The 20,091-nt window shown below is 35.6% G+C and overlaps 1 protein-coding gene across 5 annotated transcripts in view; it reads right to left on the bottom strand.

Moving 5' to 3' along the window:
• MEMO1 (mediator of cell motility 1) overlaps nt 1–20,091 on the bottom strand; it is a 123,353-nt gene that overhangs the window by 38,193 nt on the left and 65,069 nt on the right. For all 5 annotated transcript variants that reach the window (XR_008289593.1, XM_027033498.2, XM_053201041.1 and 2 more), the window contains 3 exons: nt 10,639–10,707; nt 3,315–3,427; nt 1,259–1,370 (listed from right to left, as the gene is read on the bottom strand). Coding sequence is in view for 4 of the 5 variants with exons in the window: in XM_027033498.2 (XP_026889299.1) it covers nt 1,259–1,370; nt 3,315–3,427; nt 10,639–10,707 (294 nt within the window). In the remaining variant the exon portion in view is untranslated. The remainder of the gene's footprint in view (nt 1–1,258; nt 1,371–3,314; nt 3,428–10,638; nt 10,708–20,091) is intronic.

Here is a 20,091-nt window from a genome sequence, read left to right as displayed (position 1 = left end):
ACTTTGATAACAGAATTAAGAGTGGAAATGATCCAAAAAGACTGCCATAATAGACTAAAACCAACAAGAAAAAATTAAACAGTAGTAACTGAGGGTTGAAAGGAAACCCCAAAAGTACAAGAGAGAAAATAATTCAATTTAACTGTATGAAAAAGACTTGGGTTTTAGCTGACCACAAGTGTATCAGCCAATAGTATGTAAGCCATATCAGCATGAATAATGTTAATGTGATCTCGGGCTACATTGATCATTTAATCAAAAAACATTTACTGAAAACCTATATGATATACCTATATGATATATGATATACCCTGTATTTTACTAAGAGAATATAGGGACAAGATCCAGAAGGAATAATCTCACCATATTTAGAACTAGTGAAACTATGTACGGAATATTAAGTCCATATAAAGGAAAACAGTTGAAAAATTAGAGAAATGTGACCTACAAAAGGATGACTTTCTAATTTGAATACTGCCCTAAAAGAAGAAAGAAAGCTCTTTAAAAAAATTTTTCTTTTTACAAAATACATTAATGACTATGTAATGGGCATTGCACTACGCACTGGGATATAAGTGAAGAATAAAATAGATACTGTCCTTGTCCTCATTCTACTTCGTAGTTTTGTGTACATCCTATCACTAGAAGACCTTTAGGAGTCCCAAATAATAATCTGTCACACATATTTTAAAAGATATTTATGTACTTTGCATAAGACTGAAATAAATGACCTTCTATGTAATTTCCAAATCTAAAATTGTGTGATTACTTAAAGCATAAAAGAATGTAACTGTTATTCTGAGATAAATGTCTAATGAATAAAATAACAGGCAGATCAATACACACACACACACACACACACACACACACACACACACACAGGTTTTTAAAATATTATCACCCAATAAAACAACCATTATCAATTCATATGGTCAGCCTTTATAGGCAAACTAGTCAAAACCAACTTCAATCCACAATAGGAAAATCTATCGCAAATTTTTACATCATTTCAAAGAACAAAAAAAACTTTTTTAGGACTTTTTATTTTTAAGTAATCTCTACACCCAGTGTGGGGCTCAGACTCACAACTCCAAGATCAAGAGGCACATGCTCTACCAACTGAGCCAGCCAGGCGCCCATCAAACAAAAAAATTTTTTTATATCTCCTTATCCTAAATATTATTTTACCCAGTGAAAATAATTCCAAAGAAATTAATATTTATGATTTCTCTGGGATTTCTTATATTAATCAGTATACCTTTCCATGGCTTTAGCTGTATAAGGCAAATGCATTTCAATACTGTGTTCGTCTTCATCTGTCTGCAGAGACATGCGTTCAAACATTCCTGTCTTCCATAGTTCTCCGTAAACTAAAGAGATTTCAAAATATAGTAAAACAAATATATTAATGTATATCCTTATTCTGTGAGATTCCACTCAGTAACAAAAAACTACACGCTTTGGCAAGAGACAGAAGTACCACATAATAATTTCCCTCATTTTTATCTTAAAAAAAGAAGAAAAAAGTAGCTTTTTATATACCAGACAAAGCGATAACACATGTAATGACTACTTAGCACTTTCATATATTACACAGTTATATTAAAATAGTAATTCAAAATTTTCATCAGTTCTTTTCATTACATCTAAAATCACCTCTGGGTCTAAGCTTTTCCTTGACTTTAATCAGCACATGCCAACAAAAACATAGTTGATTAGAACTCCTAGTAAAATATGGCAAAGCCACTGATCTACCTACTTGTGAGGTTAATAATACAGTTTTTATGTTTTGTTTTCTTTTACAATAAAATCTATGGGATTATTATTTCCCACCTCAGATGCCTGCCACACTGGGAACAGAAAATTCCTAGGAAGCATGCTATATTCCTCAAAATTAAAAATTAGGCCTCTGGGGCAGCCCAGAACATAAATTCACCAGAGTATCATGCCATAAATAATCTTAAAATGATCTAGTAATTCAGACCCTTCTGATAAATCAAACTTAAAACTGGATATTGTATCAAAAAAAAAGATGAAATTTAATATGTAAAATGAGTAAGAATAGTTTTATCATAGAAGAGAACCAACATTTTTATAAATGGGTTTACCAATATCAGAGAAAGACACAAATGATAGTATAACTCTTTTTTTTTTTTTTTTTTTTTTTTGCAAAACTATACCTTATTAAAAATCATCCATCCCTCATTAGGATGCTATCTAAAACCAAAATTTTCTGAATGCCCCAAGGTATTAAAAATAAAGTGTGTCCCCTAAGAGCATCACAGAGAGTAATAAGGCTAGTTATACTCCAGCTTCATTAGTAAAAATTATTCTAACAACAAATTACTAATACTCCATGGTAATGAAAACCCCAAACTATGAAAAATTAGGCCTAAAAATAGGAAAATGAGGTGATTATTTTGCAAATGGCTTCTTTCATTCTACAGAAGAATGTGTTCCAAAATTTCTAGAAACAATAAGCACACAACATACTTAAAATGTAATTTGATGCCCTCGAAGAATACACAGCAAGTTCATGAAGATGGTCTTTGGGAAAGTAAACGGAATTCAGATAAGGGAAAAATTCTGAGTCAATTGTGGATGGTAAGTACAAGAATATTTGTTACACTATTCTCTGTACTGTTCTATATTTTTAAAATTATGCTCCCCCCTCCTCCAAAAATACTATTATAAAGTCAAAGGTTTTAATTTATACATTCAATGGATAAAGTGAGATACAACTAAATAAAGATGTGATTTCTAAAATCCTATGGAAAAAATATATCAAAGTAACAGGCATGTTTTAAAAATAAAATACACTTGAGATTTATTTCAGCTTTTGTTTCAGAGTTTCACAAGTACCATCTTATTTCTTTTCCCCCATAAAGATTATTTGAGAGGAAATAAAGGCATTATCACCATAATCTATTTACAATGAGGCAAGTAATAACACAGAGGCAGACTAACATGTCCAGGATCTTTCATCAAGTTACGGTGCATACTAACTTCTTGTCTCGTGGTATAGTGAGTACATGGTACTTCCCTCAATACAGATGTAACCACTAACAGTCTGGAGACTAGTGGACCTGACAGAGATTTTTGTGGCTGGCAAAAAAAGTCTAGTCATCTTTTAGGCATACAGAAGATATCCTTTCTTTGTTTTTGCTGTTTACAGATAAGTTGCAATCAATTTTATCTTTAAAACTGAGAGAATACTTACAATATTCACATTTTCAATTTTTTAAATTAACTTACAATTCTTATTTTAAAAACTCTTTAGCTGTTTAAAAGCTATAAGATTTCTATATACTTACTCTTTTGGTCAATACGAAGGTCATACAGAGGTGTCCTATATATATCCACACTGGAAAGTGCACATCGAGAGAGGGGCACATGATGAGAAGGCCCAAGGATGAAAATTCTCCGGCTAGGAGATACACAACAAAAAGCACAGAACAATTGCACTTCTACACAAACCTTATTAAACGAAAGGGAAAAAAACAAGTAATTTTTAAAAATCACATGTGGTACCATTTTCCTTCTTGACTGATTTCATTACCTACTGTTATGAGCTAAATTATGCACCCCTAAAATTTATGGTGAAGTTCCATCCCAGTACCTCAGAACATAACCATATTAGGAGCTAAGGTATTTAACACATCATTAAGTTAAAATGAGGCTGTTCGTGTAAGGACTGAATCCAGTGACTGGTATCCTTATAAGAAGGGGAAGAGATGCCAGGGGTGCACATGCACAGAGAGGCGACCATGTGAAGAGGCATCAAGAAGACAGCCATCTGCAGGCCAACGAGACAGGCTTCAGGAGAAACCAATTCTACCAGCACCTTCATCTTAGATTTCCAGCCTCCGAACTGTGAGAAAATAAATTTCTGTTGTTTTCAGCCACCTACTTCATGGTATTTTATTACGGCATCCCTAGCAAACTAATATGCCCACTAATGATTTGCTTCTCAGTTAATTAAATTCAATTCCTTATCTTTGTCTTTTTGTTGGAAGGCCTTTAAAGGAACCATTTTCAACACCTAGGCATACTAGTTATTGATTTACTGATCTACAGTAAAGCAACTGATATGCTTAAAATCATTTCTGTATTCACAATGCCTAAGATACAGAAGGTTGTCAGTAGCTATATTAACTGAATTTAAACATTTCAGCTATTAAATAAAATCTTAAAATTCTAACACATTCTAACCTTGCCTCCGAAGATCTGCCACAATTTTAATAGAAATACATAATAGCATAATTTATAAAACTCCATACAAAATATCACTACAAAGAACCATTCTGATAAAGTTATTTCCACATTTCTACCATAGCAGAGAAAAAAGGAATCTTGTTGAGAAAAATTCTGTATAATAAGCTTTCTCTGTTCCCATTCAAGTAGAAGTCATTCTCAAAAACAAAGAAATTTGATTATGTGTTATTTGCACTATAGCTAAAGAAAAGAACTGGGTTAAACTATAGCTTAAATCTTTGTAATCCCTTTATCTTGACATCAAGAGTAAAATTAACTTCCCCTCATTTTACCTCAAACATCCCTACAATCTAAATTCTAAAACTATCCATTTTCTCTGTTTTCCCAGATTCATATGAACGAAACTTCCCCCCACCACACATACACACAAACTTTTAGACTCGAGAAACCAAACCTATGAGAAAGAAGGGGTTATATGATAAGCTATGTACCTAGAAAAAATTAATTACTACTCATTGCTCAATTAATGGACAAAGACTGAGACATGACCTAGTTTTTTCATATCAAAAATTTGCAAGTAGGGGCACCTGGGTGGCTCAGATGGTTAAGCGTCTGACTTTGGCTCAGGTCATGATCTGGCAGTTCATGAGTTAGACCCCCACATGGGGCTGTGTGCTGACAACTCAGAGCCTGAAGCCTGCTTCAGATTCTTTGTTTCCCTCTCTCTCTGCCCCTCCCCTACTCATTCATTTTCTCTCTCTCTCTCTCTCTCTCTCTCTTAAAAATAAAACATCAAAAAAAAAACATAAAAAAAAAAGAATGGAAAAAAACTTGCAAGTCAAGGAATGTACTTAGGCAATATACTTATTGTCATAAAATTCAATTACAGCTAAGACAACCTATTGTCTGCTATATGTTACATGCTATGGCTGCAGGAGGGGACGGTAAGAATGCTGTGGATAAGGAAACAGCAATTCTCAGTTTAGAGTCCCAAAACTTCCTCAAGATGTCATATACAGAAAACCATAAGACCTGAACCACAGGCCATTTCTAGTTAAAATCATAATCTCCTTTCCTCCCCCTCTTCTTACACTACTAATACTCACTTATTGTCATCACCTCTATGAGCAAATCAACAACCATTTACACACACATACACACACACACCAAAGATCAAATCAAATTACAATCCTAAATGAACAAAAGAGCTACCAGTATGTCCTCTTATCTTAACAGTACATAAATATCACCACAGTTTTTAAAATTAAAGTCTAATGTGGGAAACAGACAATGGTAACTCTGAGTGCTCAGGTGACTTGCCTAAGGATGGCTATTACATGAACCAAGAATCAAGTATGAAAAAGAAGGCATTTTTATGACTGAGGAATGCATTTCTATGAAAAGACAGAAGAATAGAATATTTAAAATCAGAACACTTCTAGGAAATCCATCATATATAATTAAAATATGAGATGACTTTTAAAACACCAATTTAAACTCAAGACATAGATACATTTCTAGGTAAGTGTAGCAAGGTTCTAACAGTGACCAAAATAGGAGCACTACTCCAGAAATAAACATCAGAGGTCAGCATGTAAAGTCTAATTGCCTCCTCTGGTACCTGACTATTTATTTACCTTGTTCACCTTTTTTGCCAGACCCAACCCGGATGAAATGGTAACACCTACAGGGAAGAGTTCCCACTCATCTGAATTCGCCAGTTGTGTACCCAACAGACTCCTTCTAGTTTGGCAGAAACTCACTCATATGCAACACAGAAAAAAAGTTTAGGTCACATCAATATAAAACCCTTATAAGTGATTAACCCCAAAATTAAAAAAGGCTACATGACAATGAAAAGAAGGAAAAAAAGTGCATAATCTCAAAATGGGTCTCTTTGTTGGCTACATGCCAACCAAATTAATAATGTAAATAAAAAACACTATTTTCTTTCTTTTTGCTAGATGGTTAGATCCATAAACACCAAGGCCACAGGAATATTTTGAAGAGAAGTAAGTAATACAGGCATTGGAAGCAACGTCACTTTCCCTTCCTTCAATTAATTTCAAAATTCTTGCAATTAAACACACTCTTGGTTTCAGCTCAGGTCATGATCTCACAGTTCATGTTATTGAGCCTTGCATCAGGCTCTGCACTGACGGTGAGGGTCCTTCTTGGGATTCTCTCTCTCTTTATCTCTCTCTGCCCCTCCCCTGCTTTCACTCTCTCCCTTTCAAAATAAATAAATAAAACTTAAAAAGAAAGAAAGGAATGTAGTTCATATATAATACCTCCAGAGAATTCACATTTGTGGAATTACTTACTACAAGAATTATAGTCTATGCATCAAATATGTAAGTTACCTTAGTATCTGCCCTTATAAATATTCAACAATTTAATCTAAATAATGGAATACAAGTAATTCTCTAAAGATGTTTCCTGGCAAGTGGAGATATTTTAAGTGAAGAACTAAATGACATGTGGCCACAAAGAAGATTCCTTTGGCTCTCTTTTCCTAACTGAAAGGCTTTCTGAAAGATATAAATCAAAATCAAATTACTATCTAAGTACATCCTGAATTCCAGGTTTTTAATTAAAGTTTTAGTAATAGGAAAAGACTCAGCAATGATAATTATGGGAAAGAACTTACTTATTAAATGCATCATTTTTTAAATTCCTTTACTCCTTTTGAAACATAAATCAGATCCTATCACTACCTTGCTGAAAAAGTCTTGGGGCACCTGTGTGGCTCAGTCAGTTAAGTGTCCGACTTCAGCTCAGGTCATGATCTCACAGTCCGTGAGTACAAGCCCTGCATCAGGCTCTGCGTGACAGCTCAGAGCCTAGAGCCTGCTTCGGATTCTGTGTCTCCCTCTCTCTCTGCCCGTGCCCTGCTCTCTCTCTCTCTCTCTCTCTCTCTCCCTCCCTCTCTCTCTGCCCTTCCCCCACTTGTTCTCTCTCTCTCAAAAATAAATGCTAAAAATTTTTTTTTTAAGTCTTTCAGTGATTTTTCATATAATTGGAGGATAAGATCTAAAATCCTTAAAATGGGTTCTAAAGTCTCAGTGAACTAGCCCCATCTTGCATTACTTTCCCCACCCCCACCCCTTGATCACAATAGTCTATGATACTGGTCTTGCGGTTCTTTGATGACTGGAACAACTACATCTAGGCGAAAGCCTTCACACATGCTACTGTTCCTTCTGCTTGGCTTCAAAATCATTTCCTTCCCCAAAATCAAATGCCTTCCCCAACACCTTTCCCATAATCTAAACCCAATCATCCTGGTATCACCGCATTTCTTGAATTGTGGACTGTAGATGCCTCAAGACCCTTCAAAGAAGTCCACAAAATCAATACCGTTTTAGTAATAATGAGGAACCTGCCTTTCCCACTATGTTGCCATCTGCATTTATGGTACAAAAATGCGGCTGGGTAAATTAAACCATTGGCACATCAGAACTGTGATCAAGATAATGGAATCAGAACGCACTACTAGTCATACATCCGTTACCTCCACCCACACCAAGGTTTTTTGCTTGTTTTTTTAAGGCCAGTATCACTTACTTCCAATAAATCTTGAACTCTGAGTAAAATTTTATAAAAATATTTTGTATGACAAATGTTTAAATTTGTAGTGATTGAAATGCATAAAGCACTTTTGATATATATAGAATTATGTCTCAGGGAAAACATTTGTGTGATTTTTGAGTGTAATCCAAACCTAGACCTTTTTTTCATGGAACACAATTTTTACTTCAAAAAATGACTGTAGACAAATTATGGCTATTCCAATTTAGGTACTTAGCAGAAATTTCCTAGAAAATGAACAAAATTGGCCTGCCACTTCAAAGAAAACATTACCCAAGATATACCTGAAGTTTTCCAGTGAAAATTAGACTTCTGCAAAACTTCTACGACTATGAAATTAACAGCTTCCCAATAATTAAAGATATTTCTGATGAAATTTGTGGTAATATCAACAAATGTGTTTTTTTGGCACTTTCTAATGAAATGTCAACATTCAAAAGATTAGCATAACTCAATTAACAAATATCTTCTAGGGGTGCCTGGGTGATTCGGTCCATTAAGCAACCGAATTCGGCTTGTCAGGACCTCACAGTTTGTGACTTCAAGCCCCATGTTGGGCTCTGGGCGGACAGCTCAGAGCCTGAAGCCTGCTTCGGATTCTGTGTCCCTCTCTCTCTGCCCCTCCCCCATTCGCATTTCCTCCCTATCTGTCTCTCTCTCTCTCTCTTTCTTTCTCAAAAATAAACATTAAAAAAAACCAAATATCATCTAAATGTTCTATGTAAGATGTTAATGAAATGATGCAAAGGTAAAAGATCCATTCAAAGTACAAGATAGTACAAAAGATGATCGTGGTTGACATGTAGGGAATGAATTAGTATGGAAGGTAAGAATGGAAGCTAGTGGTATAGAATTTAATCTCCCTTGGACTGTTATTTCTTCTCTATACTTTTCATAGTTCCCAGAAGGATGTTCTTTCTCTATTTTCTCAAAGAACTTTGTAACACTGCCAATCTCAAGGACAGCCACCTTCAAGAGAATACAGCTATGACTGTGAATTATTTTTAATATTAGGACCTTTAGATTTATTCAAAATTCAATTATTATATACTAATTACAAAAATAGGCTGATCACATCATCATGCATCATTTGCCTCTCTTTACTCACTCACTTTATCATCATCATCTTAGTCCTTGGTTTTCTTCCTTTTTCTCTTTTTCTTCCCATTCTCACTTTCTATCCACTTATTTAATACATGCTTTCTGCTTCTACCAATATAGATTCTTTATCTCTCTACATAACATTATCAAATAGAAAAAGGTTTGGGAGGGGCGCTTGGGTGGCTCAGTTGGTTAAGCGTCCAACATTGGCTCAGGTCTCCAACGTCGGCTCAGGTCGTGATCTCACAGTTCCTGAGTTAGAGCCCCACATCGGGCTCTGTACTCATAGCTCAGAGCCTGGAGCCTACTTCAAATTCTTGTCTCCCTCTCTGTGCCCCATCCCCACTCATGCTCTGTCTCTCTCTGTCCTAAAAGTAAATAAAAAACATTAAATATATATATATATATATATATATATATATATATATATATATATATATATATATATATAAATGAAAGAAAGAAAAAGAAAGAAAGAAAGAAAGAAAGAAAGAAAGAAAGAAAGAAAGAAAGAAAGAAAGAAAGAAAGAAAAAGGTTTGGGAAAGGCTATCATATAAACTACGTTTGATTATCACTGATTTACAGACCCAGGATCAAATGAAGGAAGCTTCTGAAAATCTCTCCAATCTATTTTTGCTCTTACATATGAAATACATTAGTTAAAATTGTACATTAAATAGGTATTAAATACTTGCTAAAACACTCCTCAAAACATAAATGAAGGCTAACCAAAACTTCATCAATTTGGCAACATTATTTTATTTATTATGAAAAACTTACTAAAAATAATTTCCAACAAAGGTATGATACGATGAGCAGAGCACACTACATAAGAACAAAAAAGAGCATCTCTTTTGAACCAATTGCTCAAAGGCAAAGGAGTAGGCTGTGGGGTGAGGCTTCCTTTTTAAACTCATGGCTGCTGTGAGTTACTTCCTTGGAATGATTACATCCACTGCCACTAGTACAACTCAAACCTAGCAATCAACATTTGACACAGGGAAGATAACTGACTTTACCTATGTGTAGAGTGTCTGTAAAACTAGCATATAGACTGGAGCCTGATACTGGTTCACATTTGTGAATTAACTATTTAAATAAACTGCTAGTCAGTAAATTAAGTAATTTGGGTGACTATTTCTAGCAGAAGCTTTTCAAACTTCACAAATTTCTTATTTTAGAGAATAGTGTATCACTTTATAAGTCTCAATTTGCCAGAAAAAAATTTTAAAGCTAATTTCAGAGCTCCCACCAAATTACTAAGAGCTAACATGCTTCAAACACCATATTAAGTTCACTATCAGATTCTAAAATAATTCAGCTACTTCATCTTGTCAATGAAATATTATTTTCTTTCATTAACCACAAGTACAATAAAGAATTTTTAATTACAAAATGATTAACACACAACAAAGTCCTCTGCATTCTTCTTAAAGATGTTCATCTCCTGGGTTTTGAAAGAAAACTTTAAAAACCAAAATATTTAACCTTCTAACAGTTCCACAACTAAACATTTACCAACAAAAGGAAAAGTCAAGACTAAATGTTCAGAAATGAAAAACAATACAAAAGCTTCTCATAATCTATAGAAGGTATTAAATAAAAAGTCAAATTCCTAATGAAATCGAGTATATGACAATAAGCACGCAAAAGCAAATTACTTCATGACAGAGCAGTTATGATATAATTCCCAACCTTCTCCCATTTAAACAAAACCATGTATTACTTACGTAATGGATGGATCCACTTGTTTGTAAGCATGAGCAGCACAAGACCCACAGTACGTATATCCTGCGTGGCTAAAAAACAAAAAATATTTTTAAATTTAATCATCAGATTCAAAATCAAGATGTTCTGAAACAAAAAAAAACCTTTTGAAAGAAATAAAACTATGGTAAACATAACAGAAGTGAGTGTAAAAATAAAAGCAATATAGCTAATGATGCAAACTCTAGAAGACAAAAGAAAACACATAATTGCTTTATGTTCCAATTTTAAATTTTAAAAAGTCTTTTGTAACATTTTTGGTCTACAGGACAATTAAATTTAGATATTCAAGGCTTACTTGAAGTTGCTAATGTAATACTAATGGAATTTATACATTCCTCTTCAATACCATTAGCAGACTATTACATAGTAGTAAGACCAAGAGCAAGTCAAATCTAAATAAATCAAATATCCTATAATAATAACTCATCTTTTTTTAATTTCTTTTAATTTTTTAAACTTTTTTCTCAAATTTTTATGAAATTCTAGTAATTAACATATAGTGTAATATTGGTTTCAGGAGTACAATTCAGTGATTCATCACTTACATACAACACCCAGTGCTCATCACAAGTGCCCTCCTTAACAACCATCACCCATTTACCCCAGCCCCCACCCACCACCCCTCCAGCAACCTGTTATTCTCTATAGTTAAGAGTCTCCTTGGGAATGCAAGCTGATGCAGCCACTCTGGAAAACAGTATGGAGGTTCCTCAAAAAACTAAAAATAGAACCACCCTACGACCCAGCAATTGCACTACTAGGCATTTATCCAAGGGATACAGGTGTGCTGTTTCAAAGGGAAACGTGCACCCCCCATGTTTAGAGCAGCACTATCAACTATAGCCAAAGTACGGAAAGAGCCCAAATGTCTATTGATGGATGAATGGATAAAGAAGATGTGGTATATATATACAATGGAGCATTACTTGGCAATCAAAAAGAAGGAAATCTTGCCATTTGCAACTACATGGATGGAACTGGAGGGTATTATGCTAAGTGAAATTAGTCAGAGAAAGACAAAAATCCTATGACTTCACTCATAAGAGGACTTTAAGAGACAAAACAGATGAACATAAGGGAAGGGAAACAAAAATCATATAAAAACAGGGAGGGGGACAAAACAGAAGAGACTCATAAATATGGAGAACAAACTGAGGGTTACTGGAGGGGTGGTGGGAGAGGGGATGGGCTAAATGGGTAAGAGGCACTAAGGAATCTACTCCTGAAATCATTGTTGCACTATATGCTAACTAATTTGGGTGTGAATCTTAAAAATAAAAAGTAAAATTTAAAAAAAAAAAAAAGTCTCCTAAAAAAAAAAAAGAGTCTCCTATGGTTTCTTATAACATAACATACAGGGATATATTAATTTCAGGTATATAAGATATGATTCAACAATTCTATTCATTTCTCTGTGTTCATCAAGAAGTATATACTCTTAATCCTTTTTACCTATTTCACCCATCAACCTCACAGACCTCCCTTCTGGCCACTACTAGTTTGTTCTCTGTATTTAATAGGTTGGTTTTTTGTTTGTCTCTTTATTCCTTTGTTTGTTTTATTTTTTAAATTTTACATTGGAGTGAAATACTGTATTTGTCTTTCTCTGACTTACTTCACTTGATACCCTCTAAATCAATCTATGCTGTTGCAAATGGCAAGCTCTCATTCTTTTTTATGGCTGAGTAATATTCCTGTGTGTGTGTGTGTGTGTGTGTGTGTGTGTGTGTGTGTGTATCTCACATCTTCTTTATCCATTCATCTATTGATGGACTGAATTCTTATGTCCATAGCTAAGCAATGGCTGCAACTGACAAGTGTGGAACAATGAAAACACATGCCTGACATGAATGACTTCTCTGCTGATTAGATAAGTTTTCAAATATTAGGAAGAATATTTCCTTCCATACTTTCATACACTTTTTTTTTTAAATGTTTATTTTTGAGAGAGAGGGAGACAGAGTAGGGGCGGGGCAAAGAGAGAGGGAAATAAAGAATCTCAAGCAGGCTCTGCAGTGTCTGCGCAGAGCCCAATTCAGGGCTCGAACTCCAACAAAGAGATTGTGACCCTGACACAAAAAACAGACACTCAGATCAATGGAACAGAACAGAAAACCCAGAAATGGACCCCCAAATGTGTGGTCAACTAATCTTTGACAAAGCAGGAAAGAATATCCAATGGAATCAAGACAGTCTCTTCAGCAAGTGGTGCTGGGAAAACTGGACAGCAACATGCAGAAAAATGAACCTGGACTACTTTTATACACCATACACAAAAATAAACTCAATGTGGATGAAAGACCCCAATGTAAGACAGGAAGCCATCAACATCCTCAAGGACAAAGCAGGCAAAAACCTCTTTGATCTTGGCCACAGCAACTTCTTACTCAACATGTCTCCAGAGGCAAGGGAAACAAAAGCAAAAATGAACTATTGGGACCTCATCAAAATAAAAAGCTTCTGCACAGTGAAGGAAACAATCAGCAAAACTCAAAGGCAACCGACAGAATGGGAGAAGAAATTTGCAAATGACGTATCAGATAAAGGATTAGTATCCAAAATCTATAAAGAGCTTATCAAACTCAACACCCAAAAAACAAATAATCCAGCGAAGAAATGGGCAAAAGACATGAATACACACTACTCAAAGGAAGACATCCAGATGGCCAACCGACACATGAAAAAATGCTCAACATCACTCATCACCAGGGAAATACAAATCAAAACCACAATGAGATATCACCTTACACCTGTCAGAATGGCTAACATTAACAACTCAGGCAACAACAGATGTTGGCAAGGATGCGGAGAAAGAGGATCTCTTTTGCATTGTTGGTGGCAATGCAAGCTGGTGAAGCCACTCTGGAAAACAGTATGGAGATCCCTCAAAAAAATTAACAATAGAGCTACCCTATGATCCAGCAATTGCACTACTAGGTATTTATACAAGGGATACAGGTGTGCTGTTTCGAAGAGACACATCCATAGCCAAAGTACGGAAAGGCCCAAATGTTCATTGATGGATGAATGGATCCGTCATTGTATATAAAATCTAGTGAATATACCAGGATGGCAAATAAGCACACAAAAGAATGCTCAACGTCATTCAGTCACTATGGAAAGGCAAATTAAAACTACAAAAAGCTACCACTAAACAGCCTGTAGAATAACTGAAACCAAAACACGTGACCATATCAAGCATGTTAAGGATGCAGAAGTGAAATTCGAGCTATACTCAAAATGTAAAGTGGAAATGTATACTGGAAATGTAAAATGTTACAACCACTTTCGAAAACAGTTTGGCAATTTCTTAAAAAGTTAAATATACTCCTACCATATGACCCAGCTTTCCACTCCCAAGAAAAATGAAAGCATTATTACCACAAAGATTTGTGCACAAATGCTCATCCCAGCTTTATTTACAACAGTAAAAAACTGGAAACCTAATTCCTCAAAAGATGAATGGATAAACAAATGGAAGTATAGAGGTGCCTGGGTGGCTCAGTCGGTTAAGCGTCCAACTTTGGCTCAGGTCATGATCTCGCGGTTTTTGAGTTTGAGCCCCATGTTGGGCTCTGTGCTAACAGTTCAGAGCCTGGAGCCTGCTTCAGATTCTGTGTCTCCTTCTCTTTCTGCCCCTACCCTACTCTCATTCTCTCTCTCTCAAAAATAAATAAACATTAAAAACAAAAACAAAAACAAACACAAAAAAATGGAGATACAGTCATATAATGGAAAACTCTCCAGCAACAGAAAGGAACTATTGATACACCCAGAAATAATTATACTTAAAAAGATGGTTAAAAAAAAAAAATAGAGAATATAACAAAGAGTTCATACTGTATCATTACACTAAAAAATAAAAACTGATCTGTAGCAACAAAGAATAAGTCAATGGATGTGACTGGAAAGGAGAGGCAGAGAGGTACAGAAGGGATGAATCACAAAAGGGCACAAGGAAACTTGAGGATGATGAATATGTTCATTATCTTCACTGTGATGGTTTCATAGGTGTATACATATTTCAAATGTATCCAATTGTACACTTTAAATATATGCAGCTGCAGGTTAACCTACCACAATAGAGCTGTTTTAAAAAGGGTCATCATCTGATCTAGCTTATGAAAAGAGAAAAAGAGACTCACATAACTCAATCACAGCAATATAGGATAGTAGTGTGCTTAATCAGGAGTTAAGTAATATGGTACCTACACTAAGCACACTGAAATCACTAAAGGTTTTATTGGTTGGGTTAATGGTAGTCACTCTATCCGTATACTTCTGGCAAGAGAGCCTATCAAGTTGCTTTAGTATAGCAATATTCTCCACAACCCGGTTCTAATCTTAGCCAGAAGAAATGTAAGTTGTTCTATGGCTCAGCACATTCGGTTTTGCTGATCTTGATATTCTAGCCTAACCAGGGGCTCAACTGTTTCCAATTCGGTCCCCAATCCTCCAGTGCCAAACACCCCAGTACAAACTACTTCAGATTCCTCACAGCTGTTCCTGATCTTAACATTACTGGCTCCCCCTTGTCAATTCAGAAATATGTTAGCTTCCCTAGTCAGGTGGACCTTAAAAACCATTTGATCCACCAGCATCTGTCCTGGTCTGTGTCAAACCAGAATAATATCTCAAATTTTCAATACTGCATTGCTCTCAGTTGTCACTCATATCCTATCCATCCATGTCCCAACCCTTATTCTTTAAATTGATACATCTTAGATCAGCTTTTCAGACTTTAATTCCTATTTGCCATTCTTCAATTTAAAGGCCCTGACCTTCATTCCATACTCCGATTACTCAGTCTGTCTTTCCAGTGTGAATCTCTCCCAGTTTCATCAATCCTGTTCCTACTCAACCACAGTTCTTAAAAGCCAGAAGGTTGTCTTAGAAACGTGGGATTCTTGAAATACAGATACGATAGAAATAACAGTAAGAGAAGTAAAGGCATAAAGGAAGAGCATCAAAGTTGAAGGAAGAACATGTGCAAATGCCCCAAGTGTATGACGTAGGTGAGAAAATAGGAGACTGGCCTGAGTGGAACAAGAAGCAGTTTGAAGGCACAGACAGACAAAGGAGTCTGGGCTTGATAAAACAAGTTACTGAAAAACTGCTGTGCACTCTGGAGCAGTGTAGTGACAATACGAAACTGTTACTAGTCTAGAACTGAAAAATATAAGATCAGAGACAGGAAGTGTTAAATGACTCTCTCTCAAAAATTTGGCCTGTGGTAGTAAAGTCATGGTCTAGAAAGGTCTCAATGCCAGTGGGAAATGAGATATGAATGACCTACACTGTAAAAAGAAAAAGTGACATAGCTTAGTAACCAAGGAGGTATCGGGGAATGAGGAAGAGGAGAAGGAAGAGGGTAACTACGATAATGATAATAAACTAACATTTACTCAAAGCTTACTATGTGTCACTCATCCACGTAAGGCAAGACAGCAATTCACTGAATCCTCACACCAACCCTATGAGGTAGGAATTACTATTTTTCTTTTACAGATGAAGAAATTAAAGCAGAAAGGTTAAGATAGTTACTCTAAGTCACACAAATAGTAAGTGGCCACATCAGGACTTAAAAGGTAGGCAGTAGAGTTCCAGAACCCATTCTTAACCTGCGTAAGGGACCTTTACATATTTTAAGGAAGAAGGGAATGTTTTTATGGTGTAGGAAAATCAACGACCCTAAAAACTAGAAGAATACCATATATCCTATAAAACTGTAGGGAAGGTGGGTGGTTCTGAAAACATGATTAACTGACGTAAGTATGCTTTATAGTATACTCAATATATATATAATATAATATATATATAAAGTATATAAAATATATATAAAGTATAAAGTATACTTTATAGAACTCAGACTTCATAATTTCAGATTTTCAAGTTGAGGGCTTAAAAGTCTGCTAGAAGACAAAACAGTTGTAAAAAGAGAGGAAGAATCTTATTAACTTGAATAGAGAATACACTGCGGAGTGTTTAAAAAAAATCATTAAGTGTACCATCCCTCTTAACCCATATCCTGAGAAACTCTACTTCATAAAAGGACCAAGATCATAGCCAAAGAAAAGAATTTCTAGTACTTTCCTTTATCCTGGCCCAGACACATGGTAAGTAAGAGAGCCATGGTAACAATCATCAAATCTCATTAATGATCCTCTACTCCTACACCCTTCTCTTGCTAATAGAATCCATGATTACACATACGTGTGGAAGCAAGGTTTCATTAAGGGATCATTCACAATAAATAAAAGAGGCTTCACTAAGGGAACAGCTAAGGTGTTTTTCATTTGTGCCTATAGTCAGAAGAGCAATGAAAATGTGAGCTCTACAGGGGTGCCTGGGTGGCTGAGTCGGTTAAGTGGCTGACTTTGGCTCAGATCATGGTCTCACATGGGTTCAAGCCCAGTGTCAGGCTCTGCACTGGCAGCCTGGAACCTGGAGCCCACTTTGAATTCTGTCTCCCTCCCTCTCTGCCCCTCCCCTGCTTGTGCTCTCAAAAATTAATAAACATTCAAAATTTAAAAAAAGAAAATATGAGCTCCACAGATATTTGAATATACATCATAAAAGTATGTTCCAATCAGTCTTTCAAGGCTCTTAAAACCTTAATGCAAAGTCATCCCTGTTCGCTTTTCCAGATCACTCTGGTTCCCAATGTAACCTCATGAAGACAAACACAAATTTATACTGTAACACCTATCATTTCTCATTAGACTAAAAACATGTCTCTAAAAACTGATCCTTCTTATAACACAGGGTACTTCTGCTTCTGTCCTTGTTCCTACACACCAGTTCACCTCCTAACCTTCTAGAATTTCTGTATCCCCGACAGAGATGCAACAAATGAGGATGCAAGGGTACTCTCCATGGTCATTCACAGTTTCGCACACAGCCAGCCTTGCAGTGTGGGTATAATTAAAATTCCTATGTGAGGAAAATTGCTAATTACTACATGACATGGACTTTCACTTATTCATTCTGAGACCTTCAAAGGTTATAGGTGAAGAGCATAAAGTGTGAATGCCAAGAGCCTACCACATATTCTATGAGAGGCTTTTCATGAAAGAGGATATGGAGAACGATAAAAAAACACTTGGACTCAACAAAATCAGGTTCTCATAGCCTAGTTCTATTTAATAGCAGCAAAAATACAAAATAAAAAGATTACCCTAGATGGAATGAGAAGATTGGACCAGATAAAATAATCTCCTGCAGCAATAAGAAAAGTCAATAAGATCTAGTAAAGCTATGATCTAGAAAGCCAGAAACTAAATTTAAAAACACTTGGGAGCATATGGGATTAACATGAACAACTGGTTCTAAACAGTTCCCAGAAGCAGCGGCCTCACATTGCGACTCTCCATTTTACTTCGCTGCACCTCGTCTTTTATTCTTTTACTCTCATAGGCATTGCTCAAAGGTCCCCAAGATTCCTGCTTCATAAAAAAATATTAGATGAGGGGCACCTGGGCGGCTAGGTCAATTAAGCGGATTTCAGCTCAGGTCATGATCTCACAGATCATGAGTTTGAGTCCTGTTTGGGATCCTCTCTCTCTCTCTCTCTCTCTCTCTCTCTCTCTCTCTCTCTCTGGCTCTCTCCCACTTGTGCATGAACGTGCTCTTTCTCTCTCTCAAAAAGAAATAAACATCAAAAAAATTTTTTTTATTTAAATGATTATATCTCAAAAAACGTCCCGGTTCAAAAGTCATTATTCAGAATATTTTATTTTTAAAAATGGAATCTTAAAAGTATTAAGTAAACAATACTATGAACTAATAAAAGGTATTAAAATTATCCAAGTCAAATAAGAACAAACTGACCACAATGTTCCACATCTAGATTGTCTGACCGCTAAAGTATACAGGACCTGAGATACTGCCATAAATAACCTACCACTTAAAATAAACAAGGACTAGAAATAAACAATTTATACATCTCCAGTAACTTAAACGAACTACATGATTTGTGAAGATTCATCGTCTCATGATACACTGGTGGAGCTCAACAGGTATGCCTCACAGTATGTAAACTGGTCTTCTATATAAATGTTCCTCAGCTTTTTAAAATTATTAAACTCACTTTTGTGTTAAAAGTAATACATGCACACAGTGTAAAAAAGTCAAACAATAAAAAGGGGGGCACAATGAAAAGTGAAAGTATCCTTTACTCCATACTACTCCTACTAGGTTAACTAGTAACAAATCAAACTCTAGTTTAAATACATGAAGAGTGCTTCAATATCCACAGTATCTGCTTAATCGTGTAAGTAAGCCCCTTTACTTGTGTCAGTAACCTCTCCAATTATCTGATTATATTTTTCTATCCAACATGAGGTTTATTTTTTTTTTTTTACATTTTTATTTATTTTTGATAGAGACAGAGCACATATGGGGGAGGGGCAGAGAGAGAAGGAGAAACAATCCGAAGCAGGCTCCAGGCTCCAACCTGTCCGCACAGAGCCTGACGCAGGGCTCAAACGCACAAAACCGCAAGATCATGACCTGAGCTGAAGTTGGAAGCTTAACCGACTGAGCCACCCAGGTGCTCCTCCAATATGAGGTTTCTTAAGTGATGCATAACTGTACAGCTCCATTCTAAGGGTTCCTGAGATATTCCTGCGTACTGCAAGATAAACAACAATTTTGGCATCAAGGTGTCTTGCAGTCATGGTAGGAAGGCTTTTGGAACTCCTAGTCCATGAGATCATTTCAGTATATATCTCTGGGCAACACACTGTTTCCTGCACCTCAAGATACGTAAGGCGATCGTAAATTCAATCAAAGGATATTTTTAAATCAAATTAAATTCTTCTGAATCTTCCAACTGTGCCTGCCTATATGTCATATAGATTAAAATCATTAAGATTGATCAACAGTTGGTTTATGGGTCGATATTTATTCTTTAACAACATCATTCTATTTAATCTACATCAATATACAAAATGAGCAATCTGTTAAAAGTAATCTGTTAAAACTCAGGTTCTGAGTTGGGTTTTGTTTGTTTTTAAGGCTCCCCTTACAGAACTTATGCCTATGAAGGTAAAATCTAAGAAAAGCTGGCCCCAGAGAGCTAAATTTTATAAAAGTTAAATAACTTTTTTTAGGGACACCTGGCTGGCTCCGTCGGTAGAGCATGCAACTCTTAATCTCAGGGTTGTAAGTTCTAGCCCCATTTTGGGTGTAGAGAATACTTAAAAATAAACCTTAAGAAAAAAAAAGAATTTTTTTAATAGACTTAAAAGTAGAGATCTAAAAATTCTAAGTTTTCTAATTACTAGATAAGCATGTTCTTAACAAAGATGATTTTGTGTCTCTACATAAACAACAAAATATTTGTTGCTGCTTTTCTACCTCAAAAAAAAAAAACTACTTTGGGTGTCTGGGTGATGCAGTTAGTTAAGCAT

The sequence above is a fragment of the Acinonyx jubatus genome, chromosome A3 (genome assembly GCF_027475565.1).
Source record: "Acinonyx jubatus isolate Ajub_Pintada_27869175 chromosome A3, VMU_Ajub_asm_v1.0, whole genome shotgun sequence".
NCBI lineage: Eukaryota > Metazoa > Chordata > Mammalia > Carnivora > Felidae > Acinonyx > Acinonyx jubatus.
Note: the sequence above shows the minus strand (reverse complement) of the source record. Positions and strands in the feature narration are given on the sequence as shown.